The sequence below is a fragment of the Panthera tigris genome, chromosome F3 (genome assembly GCF_018350195.1).
Source record: "Panthera tigris isolate Pti1 chromosome F3, P.tigris_Pti1_mat1.1, whole genome shotgun sequence".
Classification (NCBI taxonomy): domain Eukaryota; kingdom Metazoa; phylum Chordata; class Mammalia; order Carnivora; family Felidae; genus Panthera; species Panthera tigris.
The window spans coordinates 64,111,009-64,121,001 of record NC_056678.1 but is presented as its reverse complement, the minus strand read 5'-3'; the positions used below and the strand labels follow the sequence as shown (position 1 = coordinate 64,121,001).

At 60.0% G+C, this 9,993-nt stretch overlaps 1 protein-coding gene across 1 annotated transcript; it reads left to right on the top strand.

Annotated features, from left to right (window-relative positions):
- The first annotated feature begins 8,110 nt into the window (after positions 1-8,110).
- On the top strand, positions 8,111-9,806 carry KLHDC9 (kelch domain containing 9). Its single transcript, XM_042975784.1, is given in 5 exon segments — positions 8,111-8,496; positions 8,499-8,646; positions 8,954-9,113; positions 9,207-9,405; positions 9,525-9,806. Coding segments are annotated over 5 exon segments (1,041 nt in total). The 5' UTR covers positions 8,111-8,129; the 3' UTR covers positions 9,692-9,806.
- Positions 9,807-9,993: the final 187 nt, after the last annotated feature.

Genomic DNA, 9,993 nt, shown 5'->3' with positions numbered 1-9,993 from the left:
GGACACCCCGACTCTCCCGAACCTGAGCCGTCACCCGGACTCTAACCCTGGCCTCAGGACCATGACCCCAACTCCTGGCAGTGACCTTGGTAGTGACCCCTTCTTCAAGGGCTATTTCCGGCAGGCCCTCCTCAAGGGCCAGGCCACATGCCAAAACTCCCCAGCTCCTCTCCACCTCCACCTTGGCAAACCCCTTCCCCTCTTTAGGACTCAGGTCCCCACCTGTGCCAGGGGAAGCGGCCTCACCCCGATGCTGCTTTGAGATGCAGTGTCGCAGGGGTGGGGTAGGGCCAGGGGCTATGGGAGGGGGGAGCATCCTGTATTATAATTATAATTATCACACCTCGGATCCTATCGCACCGTTTCCTTCCCACGGATTCACCCCTCCTGGTCCGGGAAACCACCGGAGAAACCGAGGCATGGGGTGGGGGGGCAGGGGGACAGCAGTGGGTTTCCAGTTCTGGTTCCCCTATCTCCTCAGCCTTCCCATGCACCATACGCCCCCAACCCCGCCACAGTGCAACCAGTCAGGGAGTCTGTGAGCCCCTCGTCCACTCACCCCCAGCTCCAGCCATGTGGAGGGCTGACGGGAGGCGGGACTTGCCCGAGGTGTCGCTGGGGCCGAGGACCCAAGGTGGTCCAGCCAGGCCTCTGGTTGAAGTCGAAGTGTTGCCCTCCCTCACCAAACAAATATCCGTCTCCAAATCTCTCTGCTCCCTGGGCCATCTTGCGTGTCTCACAAGGGCCATGCGCTTGGGGGACAAGCCCTCATACGCAGGCCTTTCTGTCCCTCTTTTGGGATGAGTCCTGCGGAAGGCAGATTCTAGGGCTGGGGCTGGAAGAAAATCCTGGCTGCGGAAGCCTTTCTAGGCCAGTGCCTGGTATCCTGCCCTCCGTTCTTTGCTCCCCATCGAACCCCCATTCCCCTCATGCCTCGCTACCTACCTTCCTCCCACCCACATTCTGGGCCCGAAGAATGGGAACAATTCAAGCCGCGGTGGCATCGTTAACGTGCGTACGTGTCTGAGCGGCGTCACCGGGCCTGCCTGCCTCAGTTCAATTACGGACACTTAGTGAGCACCGCTGAGCACCAGGCTCCAGGGAGGGGACGGGGCCGCAGCACACACGGCCCCTGCCCTCCGCGAGCCCCTCCGTTGGGGGAGGGGGCCTCGTCGGCCGGCAGACGCCACGTCCCGCCACCGTGCGTTCCCTCCGCGTCCTCGTGCACGTGCCGGGTCCAGGCTCAGGGCTGTTTCCGCGAGCGGAGCTGCAGGTGCTTACCGTCCTGTGGCCGGGCACCCGCTTGCAACTCCTGTCTGTCCCCGCGGCAGGCTGCACACCTAGGCCAAACCGGTCGGGGTGGGTCGTGCTGAAAGTTTTGTTTGTGTCAGTGGGACTGGGAGGTGAGTCAGGGAGGGACGAGGAGGGGTGGGGTGGGGTGGCGAGGAGAGTGAGAGCGAGGGTCAGGCTGAGCGAGGGGGAGGAGGAGCGGACACGGGGGTGGGGTGGGGGGGAGAACCTTGGGCTTTGGGAGAGACGGGGTAGTCCAATCAGAGTGGACCGAGTCGGAGGCACGAGGGTGGACGGCGTGCCTGCGACCCAGTCCTGCCCGGCTATGTGGCCCTGCGCGACTCGAAGCTGCTTCCGATGCGCTCGTCGCCTTGGCTTCTGCACTTTGCACAGAGAGGCTTTGGGGGCGCTGACCGACACTGTGGCAGAAGATTCCCGACAAGGGGTTTGATTCCGTCCCCGGGACCGCGGCTCCTTCAGGTAGAGGCTTCAAGCTCATTTCTGCTCCTTCCGGGGCTGCCCCCCTCACACAGAGGGTCCCGCACAGAGGAGGGGTTCCCGGAGCTTTTCCGCCACGGAGACACCCCTTCGCCCCCCACCCCTGCAGCCGGAGCTTCGCTGTGCCCACTGTTAGAATGGTGGCACCCAGTTTTCCGGAAGGTTTCATCTAAACGTTCCATCTGGCACGCGCTCTGCTGTTCCCATTCGCCCCGTTCTGCAGGCCCAGGGATCCCGGGTACCCAGCCCCGGTCCTTCAACGACAAGCACACTTCCTGGTTGCCTCACAACATCCCTGGGAGCCCAGGGGGCTGGGTTTGTTTGCCGCTAAAGAGGTCTAAAGCTGGGGTGACCCACCCAGGGCGACGGCTCAGCTAGAAGCGCGCCCGTGGGCTCCGTTTCTCAGTCGGCCTCCGCGTGCGCAGCCCCACCTGCTGGCTGTCACCCCCTGGACCCCCCAAGCGTCTGCAAATACACGACCATGAACTCAGGGACCTCGAGCATGGGGTAGGAGACAGATGCCCTTATTCTTTGACCCCCTGTCTCTGGATGGGCTGGCCCTTTTAGGATGCTCTAGAAGTGGGTGCTGGCAGGTCTAGGACAAGAGTCGGAGCCCTCACGGAGAGCAGAGTCTTTGGAGCAGCAGCGAGAGATGTAGCAGCAAAGGAGGAAGTAGGAGCAAAGGCAGGCAGGATCCTGAGAGCTCGGACCCCAAGCGGTGCTCCCCATGCATCCTCCCAGTCTCCATCCCAACCGCGGAGGCTCCTCCCGGGAAGCCCGGCTGCGGGGAATCATGGGGGGAGCTCCCCAGGGGCCAGACGGGTACCTTCAGGTGCTCCCGGCCTTTGGGGCTTCTGCTCCCCTCCAAACAGCGGCCTGGATGCCCAGGGCAGGGTGCCTGTCCAAACCAGACAGCCACCCCCCGCCATCAGCCTGAGCCCCTGTCACCACCCGGCGCAGCTGCCCCAGCGGAAAGCAAGCCTCCAGAGGCCCTGCCATCAAGTGTCCGCCTCGGACCAGGCGCTGGGGGTGGCAGGACGGCTGCAGAGTGGAAAATGGCCCCGCGAATCCAGGAGACCAGAAGGCCCAGCGCGGGGAGAAGCCTGGAAGGGCTGGGAGCTGCGAGAAGAGTGGAGAAGCCCCTGAGGGGAAAGGTGGATGTTCTCGAGGGGACACAGGAGCAGAGAGGGGCCGAAGCTGACGGAGCACGGGGGCCAAGGGGGAGCGCGGCACGGGGGGCGGGGAGGGGGGAACGGGGAGGAGCTGGGGACTCCCCGTAATTTGAGGGCACATCTGCTTTTGAAGTTTGTTGGCACAATCTTCCTTCTGTGTGGCCTGGGAACATTCACCTGTCCGTCTTGTAAACCCGAGCTCCCTCCTCCTCTCCCCTCCAAGCCCCAGGTGGCCTCAGACCTGCGGGCCTGTTTCCATGGCCAGCACTCAGCAGCCGCGTGCCTGCCCTGGTCAGAGGCCAGGACGCGTCACAGCCGTCGAGGGGCCCAGTCCCGGGCGCCCAGGTTCCATCTTGGTCTGTGCCCCCCACCCCTCCCCGGCCCCCAGGAAGCAGGGGCCAGGACTTCCGGTTTCCGGCCGTCCTGGGGCAGCACGACTCGTTCTTGGCCTTGCTCCCGCCACACTTGGGAGACCTGGACTCCATCCTGCATCGGTTTTCAGCCCCACACACAGCGAGGCCGGGAGCTTGAGAAGTCCCGGGAGGCAGAGGTGCAAGCTGAGCAGGCGCCCCACTCCCCCGCTGGGCATTCCCCGCCCCCCACAACCCCGCACACCCCAAGATGCACGCGTGCCTTCCCCTTGCAGGCACCCCTAAGTGACTGCCCTCCAGCATCACCCCGAAGCCTTTTTGAACCTCAGTTGCTCCTTCATTTCTAGAAGTGGCATAAAAAAAGGACTAGGGATCAGGAAACAGAGCGCGAGTTCCCTCCTGCGACAGTTTGCAAGATCAGGTCCATAAAGGAAAGGATAGAGGAGTAAAGACCGGAATCTGTCTCCGTTTGCCTGTCAGCTTCCCTCCCTGGGCCTAGGCCTCCACCCTCCAAGGTCTCCTGTGGGGAAATCCTACTCCCTGAAAAGGCCCCGAACATCGGAGCTCCCTCGGGTCCTCGTTAGTCATCAATATACCCTCTGACTGTGCCCAGGGGCCCCACACTGAGTATACAGTCTAGAACACAGCCAAAGGGGAGAAGCCTGGTCACTCCTGGAAGGTTCCAGAGCTCCTTGAAGGAAAGTCAGATGGTTGCCTCTGTTCAGTGGGGGGGGGGGGGGGGGGGGGGGGGGGGGGGAGGGGCAGGAAGAGCAGACTTGGAAATGGTGACAGATCTCAAGGCACACACAGTAAGACCAGGTAGAAACCTGGAGAAAGAAAGGAGTTGGGGCAGAAACACACACACACACACACACACACACACGGAGTAACGGAGGGGCGTAATTCAGAGACAAAGACGCTGAGACAAGGCCTGAAGCAGAGACACAAAGACCCTAAAGAGAAGTTTCTGAATGCCTAGGTGTCCTCATCTACCTGAGTTTCAGCCACTCAAAAGTGGGACCCAACGACGTTTCCTCTTCAATACCGCCAAGTCCCTTAAATATTCAAAATTTGGGGGGCACCTGGGTGACTCAGTCAGTTAAGCGTCCGACTTCAGCTCAGGTTCATGATCTTGTGGTTCATGAGTTCGAGCCCCGCATCAGGCTCTCTGCTGTCACCACAGAACCTGCTTCAGATCCTCTGTCCCCACCCTCTCTCTCTCCAAAATAAACATTTAAATTTTTTTTTCAAAAATTCAAGATATTCCCCATCCTTACCCCATCTCTCCACCGTCCTCCAGTTAGACTGATGCCGCCCCCCACCCCCCACTCCGTCTGCTGACAGGTCCACCTTTTCTCAAACCCCTTCCAGCTCAGGTCACAGTTACAATCGGATGAGCTTTCAAGATCTGGCCTCTTGCGGTCTCTTTTCCCGGCCATTCCTCTGCCTTTCTGTTTATCCGTGTCCTTATTCTGGCTGATCTGAGAGCAAAGCACCAGAATTAGGGCCAGGGAAGCAGGGAGCCAGGAAGACAACTGGCCAGAGTGAGCTGTGGGGAAAAATGTAGAAAGGTCAGAGGACAGTAGAAGAGGCAGTGCGGGCCGGCCTGAAGGGTGGCATAGCCTGGGACACATCGGCAGAAGGAACTGAGCAAGTCCTGAGCGGGCGGTTGTGTCCTGAACAATGCTGAGAACCGGGGATGGCTCCAGGGCCAGACTGAATTTAAGGGAAGGAGAAAAGAGAGTTTTCTGAAGACAGATTGGGTACAGATTTGGGGCTGGGACAGACATCTGAGACTGGGAAGCTGGGCAGCGGGCATCCTTGTACCAGAAATGGCCAACTGGGACCAAACTCATGGGATCAGGTCAGGACTGTGAGACTTTCAGAATGATCTGCCCTAGCCCCCAGCCCTGGACAGACATCGTCCCGGGATATTATTAGCAGGTGAAAGCAGGACCAGAAAAGGAGGGGCCCTTGTGGCTGCCCTTCTCCTGTTCTCCCAAAGTCCTTTGTCAGGCCTACCCTTCACTTTATCCTAATGCCCCTTCAGCTTCTGGATCACTGACAGGGTCATCATAGACCACTTTAGATGCTGCTCTGGGTATAAAATAAGTCATACAAAGGCAGACTGGCTTGTGTTTTTTCTTTTCTTCCTGTCTTTTATTTCTTCCTTCCTTCCTCCATCCCTGGCTCCCTCCTTTCCTTCCTTCCCTCTTTCCTTCCTTCCTTCCTTCCTTCCTTCCTTCCTTCCTTCCTTCCTTCTTCCCTCCCTCCCTCCCTCCCTCCCTCCCTCCCACCCTCCTCTCTCTCTTTCTTTCCCCTAGACTCTTTTCTACCTCCTCCAAACTATGGGCTTGGTTCAGACTAACCAAAGGAGGTGGGAGTCCTGAGCAGCTCCTCCCCTGGGTCTATGTCTGGAACAGCAGTGGCTAAACACCTCAAGCTTCTAGATGGCCCTGGAGGGGGTACCACCAAGGAGGATGTGGGGTTCAGGCTCTACATCCAAGTGAAATGCAAACCGCTGAGGGCTCAGAGCCAGGGTGGAAGCTGAGGGAAGGAACACAAAGCTGTGAGAGAGAAGCTGGAAAGGCCCCTGGGGTGGGGAGTTCCCGGCTCTACCCAGGAGAGGCAGAAAATGACTCTGGCCAGGGGCGCCTGGCGGGCTCAGTCAGTAGCATGTGACTCTTGATCTTGGGGTTGTTAAGTTCAAACCCCACCTCGGATGTAGAGATTACTTAAAAATAAAATCTTTGGAGGCGCCTGGGTGGCTCAATCGATTAAGCATCTGACTTTTGATTTTGGCTCAGGTCATGATCTCACAGTTTGTGTGTTCGAGCCCAACGGATGGGCTCCATGCAGGGCATGGAGACTGCTTAAGATTCTCTCCCTCCCTCTCCCTCTACTCCTCCCCTGCTCTGGAGTGCACGCTCTCTCTCTCTAAGAAAGAAAGAAAGAAGAAGAAAGAAAGAAAGAAAGAAAGAAAGAAAGAAAGAAAAGAAAGAAAGAAAGAAAGAAAGAAAGAAAAGAAAAGAAAGAAAGAAAGAAAGAAAGAAAGAAAGAAAGAAAGAAAGAAAGAGAGAAAGTTAAATTAAATCTTTGGGAAAGAAAAAAAGAAAAGGAGTCTGACAAAATGGGCATATAGGCCCACAAGGCTTAAGTGAAATGACCACCCCGCCCCCCCTCATCCCAGGCAACTCCTTGCCTAAATCCTAGCTGGTTGGAGGCTAGCCAGTCAGAGCAGTCTTAGGGAGAAGGCTGGCTTTCAGATTTCAGTCGAGGATGTTAGCAGTTGGGGATTTTCTAGAGATTTCGTTACCATGATCTGGTAAAACTGAGGATCATCTCCGCCAGACTCCAGGAAAGCTGGAATTGGGGGGGACGGGGACTTTCGAAGCTCTTACTGGTTCTCGGCTTCAAGGACAAGTGGGAAACGGGTCTCGTAACCTTCCAGTCTCTCCGCGCCTTCCCGCACATACTGTTGCCATGCTGTGTGCTCAGAGGATGTGTGCTCAGAGGACGCGCACCATCAGACCCTGAATCACAGGTCCTCCCCACCTGCAGTCCTGGTCTCCCTCGTGCCTCCATTTCTGGGGCGTGATGGGGCACGAGCTGATGTGTGGAGACCACAGGCGACGATAGCAGCCATCACCCGCATTTGCAGCCCAGGGCTGGGGACACACGTCCGGTTTCTGTGCTGGCAGAAATCTGTCTGCATTGGCTCCTGGGGCCCAAACTCCTCAGCTTGGATCCGGGCCTCTTGGTCCCTCACCGGGTCCTGGAGGGACAGAGTCAGGAGGAAGGGCAGGGGACCTGGCTGGAATTAAAGGGAGATACCAGGGAGTAACAGATGCTTGTTTTTCTGTTCTTCTGCCCCCTCCCCCACTACGCCCCCCTCCAGCTTCCAGGGCTGGGCAGCTGCTGGCCTGGATCTTCTCGGGAGAAACTCCCTGCCCTTAACCTCGAGTTCCAGATGCCACAGCACCTCAGTTTCCTTGCGAGCCTATGAGGCGAGCTGAAATAAGGAATTATTCTTCCCGGGACACCGTAGTGGAAAGTTCTCCAAGTTTCAGGCATTCCCCCTCACCCCCAACCGAACCCCGCCCCCCAACACGCGCGCGCGCGCGCACACACACACACACGCGCGCGCACACACACACACACACACACACACACACACGCACGCGCGGTGTGCGCTGACAGCAGGCTCTACCACCCTCTAGTGGCCAGAACAGAAAGGACGCTTCCACCCAGCCCACCGGGATCTTCAGCCTCTAGCAGGGAAAGTCGTCTGCAAGACGCCTGAGACAGAAAACCCACAGCACAGTTTATAAATGAGAAAGGTGAGGGTGCCCGCGGTCACCCCGAGAGTCAGGGGCACGGCTGGGACCAGAACCCAAGTCTCCTGACGCCCACTTTCACGCCCCCTCTTCCCCTCCCCCAGACTCATCCCGGGGGAGGGCAGGTGCAATTGGAAAAGGGTGTCCCTCGTCGCCCCCCGCAGAGCCACGCCTGCACCTCACATCAGCTCGCGGCTTTGATAACGGGGGTCCGTCTGAGGACCTGGCCGCCCTCTGACAGTCTTTCAGGATTGTTCTGGACTTCGCGCAGCTCCCGTCGCCGCGGTGACAACACCGTCCCTTCCCTCAGCTACCCGGGTCTCCCGGTCTCCACGGTAACCGGTGCTTTGCGACCTTCGGTTTGCAGCCGGTCGCGCTGCCAGTGCGGCAGTGGTTGCTGGGCGACGGCGGCGCGTGGCAGGGACCCGGGCGGTTCCTGGGGGGCAGGTGGGGGAGGGGTCATGGCGCTGGCGGGGCCCCCGGGGGGCTCGGGCTGGACCTGGCGGCCGGTGGCCCGGGACGCGCTCCTGGCGCGGGCCTTCCATTCCTGCACTGAGCTGCGGGGACGCTTCTACCTGGTGGGGGGCCTCCCGGCCGGAGGGGCGGCGGAGCCGAGCGGCGACACGGTGGTCTTCGACCCGGCGGGGGGCCAGGCCGTACGGCTGGGGGCCCGGGGCGGCCCGCGGCGCAGCCACCACGACGCGGCGCCGGTGGGCGGGCGCTGGCTCTGCGTGGTGGGCGGCTGGGACGGGTCGCGCCGCGTGGCCACCGTAGCCGCGCTGGACACGGAGCGCGGAGCGTGGGAGGCGTGGAGCGCGGCCCCCGGCAGCCGCCCCCCGCCGGCCTCAGCAGCCACACCTGTACCCGCGTCTCCGACCGCGAGCTGCGGGTGGCGGGCCGGGAGGGCGGGACCCGCACCCAGCGTCGCTACGGCAGCGTCTACACGCTACGGCTGGACCCCGGCGCCCGCACCTACAGGTATGGCACCCCGGGCCCCGCACCGTCCCCGTCCCTTCATCTGTGCTCTGGAAAAGCGCAGGGGAACAGAATCGCAAGCACTCCGGCCACAGCCGCACCCCGGCACCCGCCTCCCCCCGCACCCACCGTGACTACGACAGCGAGCTCGCTCTCTGCCGCTGCTACCCTCTCTCTCTCATCCGACCGCTGCTCGGTCCCTGCCTCCTTTCCATGCTTGGCACCACAGAAAGGGGCTGGGGAAAGGGCAGTACAGCACTTGTATTTTCCAGAAAACCCAACTCAGGCCCGAACTGCTGCATATCCACAGCTATAAGGAAGAGGGCTGTCACACAGCCTCACGCTCGGGTCACTGCGCTGCCCTGCTCCAAACTCCCGGGCCCCGCCCAGGCCACCAGCTCCTGCTCTTTGGGGGCTGCAACTCGGCTGAACCAGAAGTAGCCGGGCACTGGAGTCACGGGAAGCTTGGGGTACCTGTCGACTCACAACTTGTTAGGGTGGAAAGGGGCAAAAACTGGGAGGCCCAAATCCCTCCAGCCAACACCCCTTCTTTCTCCCGCAAGGAGGAACCACCTGCTGCCCCCCGTCTGAGGGAGCAGCTTGCCAGGCTTGTGAGCACTGGGCAGGGGTCCCGGCAGGGGCCCCGGGGCCTGCGGCATCACTCGTGTTCCGTGGTGGGGCCCTTTGCCGTGCTGTTTGGCGGAGAAACTCTGACCAGAGCCAGAGACACCATCTGCAATGACCTGTACATCTATGACACCCGTGAGGGCCGGCTGGTTGAGGCGGGGAAGAGGGTGGGGAGAAGGTGGGAAGACGAGGAGGAGCCCCATGGTGCCAAAACGGTACCGCCTCAATAAGCACCCTCTGCTCTTCCCCAACAGGCAGGTCCCCTCCTTCCTGGTTCCACTTCCCCTGCGCAGACCAAGGGCTGAAGCGCGTGGGCCATCGCACCTGCCTTTGGAATGACCAGCTTTACCTGGTTGGGGGTTTCGGTGAGGATGGCAGGACGCCTAGTGCACAGGTTTGCATCCTGGACCTTTTTATCTAAGGAATATGCCAAGACACATCGCCAAGCCCCCGTTTTGTTGCAAACTCGCGGCACGTTACCACCAGAGCGATCTGCCTCATTTCACCTGCTTATTAAATTTCAATCCGAGAGTCAACATTTGTCTCTGAATCTTTTGGGGAGGGTGGGGGAGGGCAGTGAATAAGGAGATACATCTTTATTTGCAAGGGAAAGGATAAAATATGGGGCCTCCTCCGAAACTGTGAACCATCAGCCCGATGGAGCCAAACCCCACAGATCATGGGCTTTTTTCCATGCCTCATGCAGATCCCGCCCCTAATATT